At 39.5% G+C, this 18,704-nt stretch overlaps 1 protein-coding gene across 1 annotated transcript; it reads right to left on the reverse strand.

The window, feature by feature from the left end:
- Positions 1-2,985: 2,985 nt before the first annotated feature.
- LOC110052634 (beta-glucuronidase-like) lies at positions 2,986-18,690 on the reverse strand. Its single transcript, XM_089279180.1, has 12 exons — positions 18,398-18,690; positions 15,300-15,482; positions 14,648-14,823; positions 13,585-13,930; positions 12,624-12,764; positions 10,522-10,697; positions 9,515-9,661; positions 8,766-8,850; positions 8,469-8,645; positions 7,787-7,819; positions 5,890-5,992; positions 2,986-4,618 (listed from the first exon to the last, which is right to left on the reverse strand). Exons 1-12 carry the CDS (start codon positions 18,650-18,652, stop codon positions 4,434-4,436), a joined length of 2,007 nt encoding a protein of 668 aa, XP_089135306.1. The 5' UTR covers positions 18,653-18,690; the 3' UTR covers positions 2,986-4,433.
- Between the last annotated feature and the right edge of the window lie 14 nt (positions 18,691-18,704).

An 18,704-nucleotide genomic window follows, 5' to 3' on the forward strand; every position in this document is an offset into this window, starting at 1 on the left:
TTGTATTTCGATCAGTATCGTCATTCAACCGACTGATTTTAGAAACCACTGTTGCAAACGTTCGTCAGTTTTCTGTAACATGAAGCAACTAGGAGTATTGCTAACCCCCTGTTCGGTAGCATTTCGCTGGAACACATATTGGTCACCTGGTTGTAGGCGGAGTCCGCCCAGATAAGAATAATCGAACACTGAGATTTTACTGGTTCTAGTAATTTCTTAAATTGGAACAGACAGATACCAGTTAAACATAGACACCTCAGTTTTTATTACGGACTGTCATTTCGTTTTTGGTACCTTAACGCCAAAAAACACATACATTTTGCTGTATAAATTAACTGCTAACCCGCAACCCGAATACCCTAAACAATTTCATGCGGATAGAGTTGTACCCCGGGAGTTGTACTTAGTAAACAACTGAAAAAATGCAATTAATGAACTGGCCCCAGTTGTTCAAAGGCTGGATAACGCTATCCACCGGATAAATCGCATTCCAGTGGATAGGTGTTAACAAACTAAGCCACGCTATCCGATGGATAGTGATTTATCCGCTGGATAGCGTTATCTACCTTTCGAACAACCCCGGCCTGATAGCTATATAGCCAGACCCGTAAACATGGTAACTGTTCACAAATGATTTTAAACAGTTATGCTTTTTCTGAGTGGAAATGGCGCTATTGTTTCTTACCAGCTGCAGCTGCAGAACATCTGCACTCGCCTGGAGGGTTTAAGACCACTCATTAAAACGAAGTCAAAGTAGACAGTTTTCGTCAAGAATCTAAGAATTGTTGACGTTTAAGTAAATTCAGTCAGTTAAGACGTTTTAATTTGCGGATAACGTTTTTTTTTTTCAGGTATTAAAGCGTCTTTCGGCCAGCAAAACACTTGCCATATGTAACAGTGTAGGGCCGGGGGGAGGGCTCCCATATCCCATATAAAAATGACGGGGGTCCTCGTCGGAAATTTTGAAAAGAATCCATAAGAGGTACCAAGATCCTGTTTTGTGAGCCTTCCTTCAAATTTTTTTCACCCCTAAGAGGTATCAATTCTAAAACAACAATTAATCTCCTGTCATATTTTATCGGCTCAATACTCTCAATACCGTAAAAGCTCCCGCTGTGGACCTTTTGAGGCTAAGCACCCTAAAGAGGTAGCAAAACCGCTTTTTTAACCCCTAAAAGGTACGACGAACCGTCCTTTATATGGAAGTTCCCCCTGAGAGTATAGGATTATACTAGCTAGGAAAACTTTTGATGTACTCCTGGGTTCATATCATTTGCTGGGAACAAATTAATTATCTGATAACATGGCCAGGCTTAGACCCTTGAGCGACCAAGTCAATCCTATTAATAAAACGATCATAAAGGATCAGCTAGACTACGTTGCTACTAGAAAAAGGCATTATTACCACATTGGTAGAAGGACGTTAACTTTGCACTGCGAAAAAATAACTGTTTATACGCCTCGGAGTAAGTTAATTTGAATTAACTGATCAATCATCGAGATACAGTAAGCTTGACGTAGACCAATGCTCCCAAAACAACCGCTTAGCTTCTATATAACTAAGACTGGATTTAACAAATCAACGTGGGTGACCCATGTCCCGCTGATCAATGAGCTATATTTTGCTAAATCTAATTTAAAGTATACTTAAAGAAAATATCTTTCTTTTTCTAACGAGTACATAATAGTAATTGGATCGAGCGGAGTACAGTTCAGGGAGTAATCAGGCGAGTGATTTCAAAATGGGACGAGCGCGCAGCGCGAAGCTGATTTGAAATTGTAAGCACGATTAAGGGCATACCGGTCCAGTCAGCGGAACATGCGAACTCCTCATTGTTTTGCCCAGAGGCATTTCATCTAACGAACTCGAGCTGATAACTAAAGCCCGGTCCTCACTTGGGACGCAGGCATAAGTGTAAGCATAAGCCAAGAGCAAGGTCACAGCTTCTTGCATAAGCATAATCATAAAAAAGGCTTATGCCCTTTAATAGCGGAGCTTAGCGGGGACGGTCGATCCGATAAGCGTAAGTATTAGCATAAGAATATCAAAACCTTGCGTTCTTCTTATGCTTGCGCTGTTAAGTCTACTTGATGGGGACATAAGCATAAGCGAAAGACTTTTAGCCAATCAGCGAGCACTTTGTGCTTATGCCAACCGGTGTCCTCACTCAACATAACACCGACATAAGCATAAGCAGAAAGCTTATGCTTATGTCGCAGCCTTCCTCACTAGCGCATAATAGCTTCTTCTGCTTATGCTTGCGTCGCTGAACTGGTCATTAATTATGCTTAAGCCGGCTTGCTTCGCAAGTGAAGATTGAGTTTGGCTCAGTTCGTTAATTAATTAGTAACGACTATCTATTAACCGAATCGTTCTGTGATTACTGGTTATTGCATTGTGAACAACTTTTTCCACTCTTTCCAGTTTAAAACGAGGTCGTGTTGCTCAGGTCTACCCAAAAAGACGAGGAAAGCAGAAATGGCAAAATGGGCGACCCATGCAACTTTTCGAAATATAAAAAAAGCTAGGGGAAAACGCTAGCTGATCTATCAGTTAATTTTTTCTCTAAACTAAGGTAAATAGTTTCGGCCCAAAGAAGACTGTAATCACCATCTTCAAAAAAAGTTTTTTCAGACCGAAGCCTCATCAGCGATAAAAGTAAGAAGGCAAGAGCCAAGGGAGACTCAGGCAAAGGAACATGGATGAAGGCTGATTTCATGCAGGACCGTAGCTGGAAAAAAACTCAACTGCGGCAATGTCCATAGTTCAATTATTTTCCTAGGTATTTAGGGTATTTATGACGACTATAAACAAAAAACACCAAAACCAATGACTGAGGCAAGTGCCTGGGTTTACCTGTTACCTGCTAAGGCTCTGTTATGTCGGGTAACGTGAGCTAAAATTCAAGAGAGGCGAAGCCAGGTGAAGGGTGAGGATTACGAAGAATAACCTTTTGCACTTCTCACGACTCAGTCCAATAAACATTCTTTTACTCCAGATTACTTTTATTGTGGCAAGCTCCTTTTTAAAATTGTTTTTCTATCTACACTGACTATTGACAATATCATTATCAGTTTTTATTAGCTAAAGAACTCGAGGAATGCTACAACAATTTTGATATCGTTCTTTAGTGCGTATCTTCTCGACAGGCGAAAAGCTTCATCAAGAATATCAAAACAACGACCTTCGAAAGGACTTGTCCCTTTTGGCTCATCAAAACATTATTCAAACAACACAGGGTCAGTTACCTATGGCTGAAAATAGAGTGGTGTTCCCTTAAGTGTCGAAAAGTAATTGGTTTCGCATTGCTACGCTACACAATTGGCTTAACCAAACTCACGCCACTTTGTTATCCAATCAGAAAAACCAAAACCAATCCTGTCTCGTTCGCACACGGTTTCCCGCGCTTCGCGTTAGCTCCATATGGTTACTTCGAGTTTTGATTGGTTCACTAGATTGCCTGTGTCCTTGGTGAATGGCTAGAGTAACTACTTTGGTTTTGGTTTTACGACACTCAATTGAAAACCACTCTACGCGCAACAAACCAATCAAAATGAAAAAAACTTGTCACCAACCGGTAGTAACCCTTGGAAAGCGCGGGAAAAATTGCGTACACCAAGTCAAATGCATTTGATTGGCTGAGCAAATATCTTCACTCTGATTGGTTAAAGAACGTTGCACGAACTAAATGATCTGACTATGTAGATATCAGAAAACATAAAACTGAAGCCGTAACTTACTAAAAAAATACTACAAAATTGTTTAACAAAATCGTCTGCACACTGCAGTATTTCAGGTTTACTTTCGTACAGGATGCTTATCACCTCCTTTCAGTATTACATGTAGGGCGCTTTCCATTATGCCATACCGACCGATCAGAAACTAGTAAAACTAACCAAGGAAAAACGGAACGACATTTTCGGAACAAACCGGGCCAAGCGAGAAGAATGGCTCCTATCATTTTCTATTCCTTTCCCCAATCAACCACACAAGTGAAAATCTACTGAAGGGGAGGAGGGAAACGGATCGGTTTTTCAAAATGGAACTGCAAATTTCGGTCCGACCGATCAAAGTGGACCACTTCCAGAGGTGGTCCCGAATCTTCCGGTTGGGCCGAACCGAACCGAACCGAACCTTTCCATTTGACTACTCAGCGAAATTTCTGTAATTTTTGGTATAATGGAAAGCACCCTTAAACTAGAGATTCTCACTGCCAAGAGAAGATAAGGGTAAGAGAGGTTTATTCCTAAATCCCTCTTAAGTTATTTTTAGACATGGTACCAAGTCTTTCCTTGAAAAACGCAGGATTGCTATTTCTATACCCTGCTAGGATTTCCGAAACCGGGGGTAATTTGAAAATACTTTTAGAGGGATTACCTTGGAAATAAAGCCTATAGGGGCAATTAACTCTCTACCCTTCATCTTCTATTGTCTATTGAGCCATGTCTGCCATGTTGTTACTCTCGAATCTGAGTAAAACGTCCACATCATCGTCCTTCTTGGTACTTCTTCCCACTGGAATGTTTAGATATCGCTGGCGCAGAACATGAGCAGCGGCTTTCGGTTGCCGTTGGCGAGTCAGGATCCCTTTCTTGTTGCCCACAACTCTCGTTATTTCTGAAAACACACAAACAGTGATTTGAGCTCAATTTGATTTTTCTGGATACATTCTAAAGATTTTTGAGGAGAAATGTCGCTTGGTATTTTCTCCTCTCTAGCTCTGAAATATAAGACGTTCATGACGCGAAGAAATCTGAGCGGAACACGAGACAATGGGAGCCGCACATGTCTGAGTCGGTCCATTGTTGTAATCCATTCTCATCATTAACATCATTACCCCTCCTCATGTCCTGACAGGTTTCTATTCTTTCTTGAGTACTGTTCTTCAAAAAGAGGGCGATATTTTTGGTTTTCCTGTGATACACGGCATGCTTCGGAGCTCCTTTAGATCACGCATAAAATGTGTAAAATACGCGCCAGGACTCACTGGCATACTTAACACTAGAGAACGCTAATGATTGGTTAGTTCAGTCCCAAACTCCCCACCCAGCCTGTATTGGGATTGAACCTATGGGAGGAACCAGGGATTGAACCATTGTCCTGCGGGTGTTCTCCCCACCATGCCTATATACAGCAGTTAAGCTCAGGAACTGAACTAATAATTAGTTGAACCAACAATTCGTTGTAAACCTGGTTACTTCTACCAAGTAAGGAACCTTTCTTGAAACAATAAAAACAAACACAACAAACGAAAAGTTTAGTTTTACCTCTGGCCTGAGTAAACAGACACTTCATTCGTTCCCCTCCCCTTCGACCGGGTAAAGTTCCATTCTGGTAACATAACACTGTAGTAGTGATCTGTGTATCGCTTGGGATTTACTGCTGCACGCTTTCAATTTTCGCGCGCACACTATTTACAACCAATCACAGACACAGATCAATGTAGTGCTATGTCATCAGCATGGAACGTTTTGGTCCAATAACCGACGTGCACGAGTAGGGAATGAATTGAATGCGCAGAGGAAGCCATCTTATTGCTCAGACTACTTTACTTCCAAATTTATGTCCAAGTATTATCTTATGCAGTTATAGCCCTCTTTGGGCTCTTCACGCAATCGTTTCTTCCCAGGAGTGCGTCACAACTCATAAAAGCGTCTACGTGGGTAGACTGTGAGCAGTCTCTCTTTTCCTCGAAAATCCGTGGGGAAAAACGCAAAACGAGTGAGCGTGCGAGCGTGACTGTAAGCGTGACGCTCGCACGCTCACGACTGCTCACTTGTGTTGTGTACTTCTTTGCGTTCTTCCCCACGGATTTTCGAGCAGAAGAGACTGCTCGCAGTCTACTAAGTAGGAGGATAATGCAGCTATTAACAACAAGAAGATCTCACGTTGTTTGGTCATGAAGTCCGCAAAGTTCCATATCAGTTCACCAACAAAGAATTCTTTCTTTAGTTTATCAAACACTGGGAAATAATGCTGGATTGTTTCAACCTGGTTAAAGCAAAGAACATCATCAGCAATAATAGTGAACATCCAAAGATTTCAACAAGATAACGCAATTCACGAAAGATTTCGGAGAGTGACCTCTTTAAAAATGAAATGACGTTTATCACATTGGAGACTCATATCCCCTATTCAGGGGGGCGGGGGGACTTAAGAAACATTTGAACATAAGTTAAAATTTTCATTGTTCACGAGGACGGCCCCTGGCACTAGCAAAACCTTTGACTGAGCACGAGTGACTGGATAGTAAGTACAACTACATTTAATTATTACACGACCAAGTTAGTTCAGCGGGCCAATAACTAAAACCAACCAATGCAATCAGATTGCTTCAGTGCCGGTCCAATATTCTTTTGGACCGGGCACTGTCCCGAATGATGCCGCACGATCACACTTGAAGATTTTTTAACCGCGCGGCCATGGGCCGAGCGCGGTTCTAGGTTTACCCGTGGTTTATTTATTTATTTTTTTTAACCGCGCGGCCATGGGCCGAGCGCGGTTCTAGGTTTACCCGTGGTTTATTTTTTTTTTTTGTATTTTTTTTGTCGGTGACCAGACGCAGACCTCCGCTCGGCCAAACTTTGAGTCACGCAACGTGTGATGTTTTTCCGCCAGAAGCTGTTAAAACATAAACACACGAACAATTTTACGGATATTGTTTTCTTTTTTGTGGGTAAAATATATTTTCTTTTCGCTTTATCAAAGCGTTGGATTTAAAGGGAATAATAAATACGCTGAAAAAAGGTATTACGTCAGCCATGGAATGCGCTGACGTTGCAGCTTTCACTTTCGCTACGTGACAAATAAGATCGTGTTTACTTTGCAAGTTTATTTCGGCAGAAGCGACGGTCATTAATTTATTTGTAATTTTGCGAGTATTTCTTGCGGTTTTAGGCAAATGAAGTAAATCCTTTGACTGTTTCATCTCAGCGAGTTCATAGATCGGAAAGAAAATTAAATGTTTGGAAGCCAAGCAAAGAACGTGTCAGAACGTGCAAAGATTACGTCATTGATAGGGAAATAACCACCGTACTAAAGATAGCCGTAGATAACGCAATTCTTGAATTATGTGACTCGTGTGACTTCTTTGCTAACCCTTAACTCAAGGGAAAAAAACAATTAAATTTAATCGTGACTTTAAAGAAAGAAAGCGGTTTGTAATAGTGTTCGTATCTTCATGCCCATACATATCCCGAAGAAACTTCCAGATTAAGACTATTACGTCATCGGAGATGTCACAACGGCTACGACTGATGGTGCGATAATAGAGTTTATGTTGATCAAGTGCTGTGATGTCTACAGTAATCAATGAATCATCAAAGATTGCTTTGGAATATGCACTGCGTTGCGACTGTAGTACTAAGAAAACAGTTAAATTTTAAAAGCGCGGTTATAAGATCTAACAGATCTTCTTGTTCAGGTTGGTTCATGGTTTACTTCTCTAAAAAAGACTTTTCCAATTTTCTTGGCCTTCTGGTTTGTTTAATATCAAACGTGAGCATACGTCTAGTCGACTCCCAATCGGAATTGCGCGCTTTTTTCCAGTTCAGTTTGTGATCGTGGCATTTTTTTTCTAAAACGATTTTCAGTCGTGTAATAGATCTCTTGTTAACCAATCTTGCTCGGGACCGTACTGGGAGGATATCAGTCTCAGTATGTTTTTTCCAAAACCTTGGGCCGATATCTCCCAGTACGGCCCTTGCACTTCTTTAATAAGATATAATGTTGTCGTCAGGTTAAGAACGCAATAAATATATCTTGTTACTAGTTTGCTTTTCTCACCTGATAGTCCTCGGTGAACATAAGAGGGGGATCCTGGGAATAAAAGCAGATAGTCAGTGCTATATGCTCGCTCATTGATTGACAATCAAACTGACTGATTTGTCGCACTCTGGCCGGCTGCCTGCCAGCCAGCCTGTCCGCCCACTTGCATGGCTGACTAGCTGACGGACGAAACAAGGTAGTGACCGACTGACCAACTGGCAACACCAGAATAACATACAAATTTCTTTACAGATTTATATGAACATTACTAGATAAAAAGAGACAAACAAGTAACATTCATGGAAAAGTTACAATGTGGTTGTCAAGTATTTGGTTGGGAAAGGCCAAACAATATCCTCCGGACCCTGTTTTCTCAAACTCATCAATAATTAATCGTAGTCTAAACAAATCATAGTTCATCATAGTTTAAACAAAGGAAATATGACCGTGGCGGTGTTTGGATATCTGATCTTAATTAGCATAGATTTTTACGATTTTATTTCTCCGTTTTCTCCTTAGTTTTAGTTTCGATTGAGAAGATATATCAAACACTCAAGACAGTCTTTAACCACATTTTCAAACAGGTCGACGTTCGTCAAAAATACTCTGCAACGAGCCGTATTTTCAACTCTCTTTTTTGGAAATGTGGTCAAACACGGTCTTTCGTGCTTGATATACTGTATAAGGTCTAACAACTCACCGTGTGAAGTCCCGCTACCGTGTCAGCCCCATACTCAGATTGCACAACTGGTTTGTGGAACTTGTCAAACCAGGCTCTTAAATCTATCTCTAGCTGGCGGCTGATCAATTGTGTTTGTCCGGGGTCTTGGTACCAGGCGTAATAGCTGTTGCGTAGAATAACATCAACATACTGCACCTGTTGGAGTGATACACACACACAATTGTAAGCTTTTACAGAGTTCTGCCAGATAGTGACTTTTATACCCAGGCGGAAGTCCAGCAAAATAGAAACTGAATGGCTATACCAGATCCTTACCGCGTGGTCAGTGTTAGCGGCTGCTGCAGTCACAAATGTAACAGGACGAGTTGGGTCCAGGGAGCGAGTAAATGCGATCACAGATCTGTTGAGAAACAAACACCATCCACATCAGACAGCATATGATGCAGAGGATTAAAGATTGAGGCAATGAATACCGTACAGACTACAGTTTCTTACAACTTGTGTGGTATACAACACTGTTGCATTGCAAGTCCAGTAGAGTTGTTGCGCGTATTACCCCGCATTCTCCATCCTGTCGCAAGTTTTGGCAAAGTGTTACACAAAGTTGTAATCATTGCCTCATTCCCACAATAAGTTGTCACAGCTGGTAACATGTTTGGCAAATCACACAACGACGCGATCAGCCTTGCAGTGCAGCACTAAAATATATATTGTCGTGCATGAAAAGCAGCCCTTACTATAATAGTTGCCTTTAGCGTGGAGGACTAGAGAACGCGTCCAAAGCACTAAGTACTTATAACAAGAGAAGTGACGTTTTATTCCAACGACACAGTTGAATGGGTCATAACAAGCATAACAACTTTACTTGTGCCTCGTGACAAACATTTTAGTACTGAAAGTAGAATGATGGAATTAATGTATAACAAAACAGATGTGACCAAACAGGGTAGGTAGTTTAGTGTGTTTCAGTTCTACTAAAATGGCCATCGATCTCATTAGAAGAGTATGTTTTACACACTGTAACCCATGGTGTTGCTAGCATAAGATAAAAGTCACAATCTTACTCGAAGTAGGGCCCTGCTGCAGCGTAATTCGAAGCTGGTTCGTTAGCTACAGACCACATGACTACCGATGGACGATTCTTGTCACGACGAACCAACTCTGCCATGACATCCAGGTGATGATGGAGGGTGTCGTTCCTGAAGTTCTCGCTGTAACAAGGTGAAAAGGTATATTACATTAGGTTGGATACTTTGACGTCTAAAACATCGCACAGCTTGACAAGTTTTTGGAAGAACATTAGCCTGCAAGAAAACAGTCTTGGAGTAGGGCCAGGGGTGGAATAACCCTCCCCAATGCCAAGCTAGAGGGATACATATTTCATAATGTCAGCATCATGGTACTTAAGTAAAACTTTATTCATGGTACTTAAGTAAAACTTTATTTAAACAGGGTAGCCCGTTCAGCTCAAAGGCTGGTATCCATAGGAGCCCTGTATAATCCATGCATTTCCCAAAACTTGCTACAAGCTGAGACTGCATTACATGAAATAAATAAGAAATAGCGGGAAAAAAATGTAGTTGATGTTGATGGTTGCCATTTTCAAACTGATGTTAAATGAATGAAACTTGAAATGATTGAACGTTCGGTTTTCGTTCATTTGCCGCGCTTAGTAAATGGTCAAGTATTCTGGAACAAATGTAATGCATTGTAATCTGTGATAACGGGATCTTTTTAGTCCAATCAAGAATTCAATATGCGCGGTAAATGTTCTTTAACTTCTGGTTGATGGTTGTTGAGCGACAAAATGGTTACCTCTTTGACCATACTGCACAGAAAGAGATTGATCAGTTTGCCTTACATGTACTAGCTGTAACGAACAAGCTCAGTGAACTTCGTAAATTGAGTTCACCAAAGGCCAGAAGAGTTCTAACAGTTTTAAATTCCCGGGACAGCACAATAGCAACTGGGGCTAGCGTTAGATTTCACTTAACAGGCAAGAAAGGTTAAGCACAGCCGAGTCGTTTAATTAATGCCTTCCTAAAAAAAGACTTTGAATGCTATTGCTTACTTTCTAATTCCCACTCCAGGACTTTCATCGATGACAACAATTCCCTGCTGGTCAGCCATGTCCATGATTTCATCAGCGTATGGATAGTGACTGGTGCGGAAACAATTTGCTCCGAGCCACTTGATCATGTTGAAGTCTTTGACAATGAGAGCATAGTCCATTCCTTTACCGCGAATCTACAGCAAAAAATGTTGGTTTTGATGCTAAGCAATGCTGAAAACTCAAATAACAAGGTGCTGAGACACGTTAATATCCAGATTCAGGCGAGATTGTCACCTTGCTCCCTCTTCCCAAGCAATGTTGCAGTGGTACTATGATGAAAATCGCATCTTACCTATCTTAGCCATTTTAAAACGTAAACAAGTAGTCTGTATGAGAAGAAAAATGTTGTTTACTATTTTCAAACATCTCTTTTCGTTCCAGAGATCTTCAAGTTTTTTAAAATTTGCAAATTAGTCAAGTGATGACGTCATACACTCAACCAAATTTGGATCAAATATGATGAAAGATATCTCAGTCAATTTGTATCAGAAATGTTTGATTCTTTGCAGTAACATTCTACTAAATGTGCTCCACAATACGAGCTTTGAAATTTTGTTACCATGGCAACATACTGGGTTCCAGACCTCCCCAATATTAAAGACTTTTCTGGCCACAGTCGACATTCCATTTTGATATTTGCTAATGGTACCTCATGTGCACGATTCAGCAAGCTTATAAATATGTTAGTTCGAGTTTGTTACCTCATTTGATATTTTTCGAGCTGAAAATCACTAAAATATTGAAATCAAGTGGGTGGAGACTGGAAAAGAGTGAGTTGCAATGGGAACAGAATATAGCCTTTGGTGTGTTTCCTGTAGAAATATTAGCCCACCACATTTCAATGGTCTGTGCTGCAAATTGGCCAAGATAGCTCTATTTATATACTTGATATAATATTGGGTTGATTGTATGATGTCATCAGTCATTCGTTTGCATATTTTACGCATTTTTCAAACTTAAATATCTCTGAAACTAATGCAGATATTTGCAAACGGTAAACAGTGCTTTTATTCTTTCATGGAATTCTATGTGATCAAGGGGTAAAAATTTGATCATAATACCACTCTAAGGAAATAATCCCTGATCCAATTCTGTGTTGACTACACTACATTCAACAAAAGTACACCTGAGAAAACTACCATTTTCACAAGGCTTGAAAACATTCCTACAGCGCCTGGAGATTTCATCAATTGTATTTATTACCTTTCTCTCATTAAAGACAGTTCTTTAGTCTCAACAAGAAACTTTTTCACTTTGTGTTAAAGGAAGTAAAATGGTGTGGAGGGTGTAAATTAATGATGACACAAATTGGTGCTACATTCAAAGAGGGGATTTAAAGAAAATAATGTGTTTGGAAGGGGTGCTAGGACAATTGCAATGAAAACCATAAATATTGTGCTTTCCACAACAACGTCTACATCTGTAAAGTTAATAAAGATTAAATCCTTGAATTGGCTGCAGGTCAGCGATAGACTCTACATAAATGATGCTGTGATGACTTTCAAATGTATTCATAATCTTGTTCCAGACTACTTGATTGATAAATTCATTTTCCGATCTCAAATCGCTACAAGAAACACCAGACAGAGTAATGACTTAAACATTCCACGTTGCCGACTGGCTACCGGACAAAGATCATTTGCATATCGCGGAGCAAAAATCTGGAATGAGCTAAGTGATGATTTGAAAAGTTTACCTTCTGTGAAAGCTTTTAAGGGACACTTGACCAAACATATTTTAAATGTTAATAATGTAAATTCTTAATATTCAATTTTAAACTTTGTAAATTTTTAAATCTTTAATACTGTAATTAATTTTAGACTCCTTACCCAGTTTGTTTATTCATTTTAATTGACGTATTTTTATCTTTTTCATTCCTTTTGTAACTGAAAAGCCCCTTTGGGGAGTTGCAAATAAAGTATGTATGTATGTATGTATTAAATGTTTATTTTTTCATGAGAGTTGGAGAAAGAAAAACAAACCAGTTGGGTTCTCTAATTACTGAGCTACAGAGAGACTCTTGGTGAGCTGGGCTAAGTTCCTTCCAAAATGCAACTTACATCAGAATCTTCATGCTTGCCAAAGCCTTTGAAGTAGAATGGCTCATTGTTTATGAGGAAATTTGTTTCCTTCACTTCAACTGATCTAATACCCACAGGTAAATGGTAAACATCATCTACTTCTGATGAGTGAGTTGTCACCTGGCAGGAAACAGTTAATATGTACTAGTCAGAGTTTTAAACAGGCTATTTATACATTTCATGCTGCACTAGATTGGAGAACTAGACCATCTGTTTCTTTTTTTTATTTTAGAGACATTAATGATTATTTGTGGAGAATTTGGATGCTGGTACCTTGAAGAAAGGGTTACAAACTACCAGAACATGCAATTTATATTACCAACTAAAAGGGCCTGAAAAGCCAAAATACAGTCAACAACATGACCTAGAGGTGTTGAAGGGGGGTTGACATAATAATAATATAATATATAAGAGTGAAAATACAAAATTATCAGTTCAAAAGTATCCATATTAAGGTGACAGAGCTGCCATAATTTACAATGCTATTACAATGTCCCAAACGAAAATTAGATAGACTTAGTAAAATATACCTAATGTATTCAATTTTCTTACTCCCTCAGAAGGAACGCTTTTTGCATTGTTAGCAGTCTTACTCAGCCTTTCTTGTTGATGAGGGAAAGTGGAGGGGGGAAGGGCGCTTTGGCCCTTGATGTTACTGGTGAACATTCCCATTCTCAAGTGATACACATACAGACTCCTAGATTTGTGAAGGAGGATGTGGATTCTGGCTCATAAGTAGGTTGCTGACACTGCCAGCCATGTGGGTGGCTGTCAACAGGGGGCTGGAGTTGTAGTGCTAGCCTCTGGTACACAGTGTTCAGTTTCTGCCTACCAGTATTTACTGATAAAATTATGTCCACATCTGCAACCTTCATGCAATTAAGACCTGTCAAGGGCTATATGTTCAAAAATTTTAACCACTGAATATTTTTAGCCGCACCTTCAGTGAGTAGAGGTATGCTGGCTGATCACTCATTCCAATTGGCCACCAAAGCTTTGGATTCTTTACAACCAGTGTTCCTTCAAACAAGTCAGAACCTTCTGCTGAAGCTACCACATTACCAGCCTTGTCGACAAGTTCATAATTCATGGACACATTCACGGCACCAGTGGAAGACACTGTGCTCGAAAATTTGACCATACCCTCCTGACCAGACTGGTTTGTTGTTATGGTGATGTCTGACAGATACACAACAGGGGTGGTGTAAAGTTTGACTGGACGATGAATACCAGCATAGTTGAAGAAGTCAAAGGTAGTTTCTAAAACAAAATAACCTGGAGGATATCTGAAATCAGATAATGCAGGGTTAGACACTATGTGCTCTGCGCACTGCATTGATGAGAGATCTTCAGAGATGATAAATGTTGGCACTTACCTGAAAAGTTCTAAAACAAGAGTTAGGGAGTAATTAGCCAGAAAAAAATGCAGTTTTGACTGCAGTCAAAATATAGTATAAGGAAGATTGTTTTCAAAGTATAGATCTTGAAAGAGCACTGTCTCCTAGACTAATTTTGAGAACCTTCAACCTCTGTTATAGACATTTGCAGAAGTAACGAGTCTCAACGGCATAGCAGCAACTGTAAGTTTTCTGCAAGGGGCAAGTTGTTAGAATAGAAACACTGTCAATGCCAATCCAATATTCAAACTTTAACCAACAAACTAAGTTTATTATTATTTTTTTTGTTTTACAGTGCTTTTCATGAACAGTTAGAAGTTAACTAAGAAGGTAAATAATGAACTGAAAGTCTATTATCTAAAATCTCTGGCATGCAACATGTACAAAGCTCTATGTGACTGTAGCCCTTTGATAACTTTATATTACATGTGTAAGATGCTAGATAATTTTTAATGAAATTGTTAATATAGAATTGAAAATTAACCCCAACTTGGATCAGCATAATTTTCTACTATAAACAAATGAGCCCAAGTGAACTCTTTTGACCAGTGATATCTATATTCCACCCTTTTCAGTTCCCAGAAGATTTGAATGTTCTCCACTTACCTATCACCATCTACAAGGTATTTTATTGCCCCAGGGGGGAGGGTAGAAGGTGTCAATGTGTTATTAATTGCTGCAGTGATTCTGTTAATGCTGCCATAGGACAGCAGTGATGTGACATCTGCTTCAAATGGTAAATGGCCACCAGAATGCGTCATCACTTCTTTACCATTTAGCCACTGGAAATAATAATAATAAAAAAACAATATGGTAACTTAATGATCACTTGACCATTTCAGCCACTCCTACTATCCCTCTAAGTACAAAAGCTAACACTCTGGTAAGCACGCTACATGTAGTTCTGTCCACATTATACTGTGAAAAAAAGCCTCCTTTGATAGCTGTTTATGATCTAGTGTCCCAGACGGTAAAGTCTAATAATATTGATGAACAATTTAAACATCAAAAAGTCAATCAAAGTTTACAAGAACGTACTCCAAGGCTTTTGCTGTATCAAGGTTGTAAATAAAGTATTTGACCCATAGACAGTGTTCATCCTTACTTTGAGATTTAACAGCCACAAGGGTGACTAGTACCTTTGATGTATAATATCAGCTTAGCACTCAGTCATTTTTTCATTCATTTGTGAGGAAATGGTGGTTGGGTTGAAAACAAAAGTTGTGCCGAGAGTACAAAGAGTAAAAATAAAGCCTACCACTATGGTGTTGTAATGTGCACTCTCAAAACGTAGAACCACCCTGATTTGGTCTGATTTCCATGTCTTAGGAGCATAAACCTCTTTGTCATACCAGACCCAGCCAACGAAGTCCCTCAAGGCCTTGTCCTGTGTAATGTCATTATAGCTTGATGGTACAGGCATATGGATGACTTCACCTGTCTAAAGTGAAGTAAAAACAAAAACAATCAAGATAACTTTAATTGCTAGAAAAGCATTAAATACTGGTAAATTGTCTCTTTAAAATAACTTATGAGTTTCAGCACAATGCACTTGCTATATTTTTGTTATAATTTCAAATTAATAAAATAGCAACATAAAATTTTAAAAAAAGATGATCAGAAATGGTTTCTTAAAATAAGAAGCCAGTTCATTTTTTTTTTTTCAGTTTACATAGGTGTAATAAACATCGGAAAATATAGAAAATATGAAAGCTATAAGAGAAATTGAGAATTTGTGTAGTGCTGCATCTAACAGATTGTAACATATACCAAACTAGTGTATATTCAATATGTCGTTTTATGACCTGCTACATGTTCCAGAAGCATTTTTGCTGTAAACTTTCAACTTTCAAATGAAAGAGAGAGTAAGAGAGGTGATATAGTTTTAGTATTCAATAAAACATGATTTTTCTTTCTTTGGACTGGAATGAAAACACGTCTTATTGATTGCAGAGGCCAAATTTAAAAAAAAGGTACGGAAGTGGTAATTTTGGTCTGAAAAGGGACTATGATCTAATGAACCAAGAAGCATGTCCCTGCCAAACATCCCACACTTCCTTGGAGAGGCAGGGGCAGTTAGTTGGGGTGGGCAGGAAAAAAATCAGGCAAAAACTTTTGATGCTTCAATTATTACTGCATTTAGTTCCTCCTGCCCCAACTAACTGCCCCTGGGTCTCTGAGGATACTGGTGGCATGAAGATAGACTGTGACAGCATTGATCGCAATGATGATCAAAGAAGTAAAATGAAGTTAATAAAATGTTGTAAATGCTCATAAAAGAACTTGACTGGCCAGTTATTAATACTTAATTTTTAACATTCATTTTTAACTTGGAAAATATTTATTATTTTCCAAGTTGTAGTGGTGGAACGATTTTACTCCATCATTCCTTCACTACTTCACTTCCCATTAGACATTTGGAAGCCTGGGGGGAACTCCCATATGAAAAGGCAAGGGATGCTCGTCAGAAAATTTGAATTTAACTCCCAAGGGAGACTAATGTGGATGTTGCTTGAGCTTCATTAGACCTCAAAAAGATACCACTTAAAACGGAATAGGTTCGATCACTAGCCACTGTTCAAGAAAGGATCCCACATGTACTTTTAGACTCGACTCACGTACTCGAGAGATCAGTGGAAATCAAGCCTGAAACAGAAATTAAATGAGAGCATTTCTTTCATTATTATTTCCTCCAGTGCACCCTAAAGGATACTTTGACAGCTAAAAATGGTGTTGTTTCATCATCAACACCCTAAGTGAGACCAGAATCCTTGATTTGTACCCAAGACGACAAGCATCCCCAACCTTATCAGTCATATAGGAGTGCCACCCCCCCCCCCCCCTCCCTCCGGGTTTCGGTAAATGGCTTCTTGACAGAAAAAGAAAAAACCATGAAGAAGAAAAGGAAAAATAATCAGCAGACAATGCTGGGATTTGAGCTCCCAACGTCTCACATGGCGAGCCAGCACTTATCACACTGAACTACTTGTACATAAGTTACTGGAGGGTGAAAGTATTAATGTTTTGTTTACGTACCACAGGCTAACCTGTTTTACTCAGTCTATACCTCACTTTTGACCAAACAAAATGATCTTGCCGTTTTCGACTACAACACAAGGAAGACATGTACAGATACATGTAATGTAAAATGTGTAGGCAGGCCTGAGTGACAAACAGTTTCTTAGCCTTGAGCTTTTTCATTTTGCAAATGTCACAACACACGAGTGTCTGGAAAACCCGAATAGCGAATAGTGAATATTCACAAATCGTCCCGAATAGCAAATAGCGAATAGTACGAATAGTGCGAATAGTCTTAAATAGTGCAAATAGTGGCAAACAGTCTTGAATAGTGGTGAATAGTGATGAATAGTGGCAAATAGTGGCAAGTAGTGGCAAATGGTGGCAAATAGGATACCCAGTATCTTGCAGTCAACCTCGCAGCAACGTAGGATGGGATTTTCCCGCTAAAAAGCACAGGTGCTTATCAGGACATAAGGAGTTTCTAAACGTAATTTCTTCTGTTTTAACCGCTGCAAAAGTGTAAATACGTCTTTATTAGGTCATCGTTGTGTTTTCTGTTTTCTTAATGTTGGTGATGGACAGCCCTAGCCTGAGTCTGGAGAATAAAAGGTAATTAATTCACTGAAATTCTGTTGCTTATTTGGATAATTAATTAACACAGGATATTAGATCTAAAGCGGTGACTATTGACGACTATTTGTCACTATTTGCCACTTTTCACAACTGTTCGCCACTATTTGCACTATTCGAGACTATTCGCACTATTCAGGACTATTCGCTATACACTATTCATGACTATTCTTTATTCGGGTTTTCCAGACACCCACAGCACGCCCCTAAATGGAAAAAGGCTTTATGGCCTTGTTCGAAAGCTAGACTGCCCTCACGTCACATGTAGTTCCTTAATGAGCAATGCCTCATAACACCCTTTCATAACATATTTTCCAAGTTCAGTGGCTCACAGCCACTTTGATTCATTTCATTCTTGCCTGGCGACTTTTTCACTATCAAACCTACACATGCGCAGTACAGCCCTTGGATTTGACAACAGGATACTCAATATACTCCCACATTGTGAGTGGGCATTTTTATGTGAAATGTTTTGCCTGAAGACATGGGAAGTTGCTGAAACTTTCTCCTTCTTAAGTAACAGCATGGCAAATTAAATGTTGAAGCTTAAAAATATGAAGCAACATATGCTGGTGAATTTTCATGCGAGTACGAAATCACCTCAAGGAGCTTAATTATAAAGAACGTGAAACTTGGACAAGCGGATTTCTTAGTGATTTAATCGCCCTGGCTTCTGCAAACTAATGGGAAAGTGAAATTTCGTACCTGCCAAAGAGGTTTAGCAAACCAGCTTTGCTCAAACCCTGCGTTCCTATTTGCAGACATGTCAGCCCGGAAATTCCAAAATCCACTCAAATCCTTTACTTCTCGACTTTCGGAATCTCTTGGAAACAGCATGCCTGGTAACTTAGCATTGTTGGAGCTAACTAGAAGGTGATAGCTCGAAAACAACGCCAGGAGAGCGAAAATCGACTCCATTGCCTTCTGAGTCAGATCGAAGGAGAAAGGAAAGTTGGTCATGCAATTGTCATGCACTGTATAGTTTGGTCTACTGTCCCCTCCCCTGAAGAAA

The sequence above is a fragment of the Orbicella faveolata genome, unplaced genomic scaffold (assembly GCF_042242905.1).
Source record: "Orbicella faveolata isolate gen_17 unplaced genomic scaffold, um_ofav_v1 contig_47, whole genome shotgun sequence".
In the NCBI taxonomy this organism is placed as follows: Eukaryota; Metazoa; Cnidaria; class Anthozoa; order Scleractinia; family Merulinidae; genus Orbicella; species Orbicella faveolata.

What these genes read in the sequence shown, in the direction of transcription:
- LOC110052634 (XM_089279180.1), bottom strand. Translation starts at nt 18,652, where the DNA reads ATGACCAACTTTCCTTTCTCCTTCGATCTGACTCAGAAGGCAATGGAG. An exon ending in CCTGGAGTGGGAATTAGAAA is followed by an intron (nt 9,662 to 10,521) that starts GTAAGCAATAGC and finishes ACCTTGTTACAG; the next exon opens with CGAGAACTTCAGGAACGACA. An exon ending in CCGCTAACACTGACCACGCG is followed by an intron (nt 8,646 to 8,765) that starts GTAAGGATCTGG and finishes TCACTCCAACAG; the next exon opens with GTGCAGTATGTTGATGTTAT.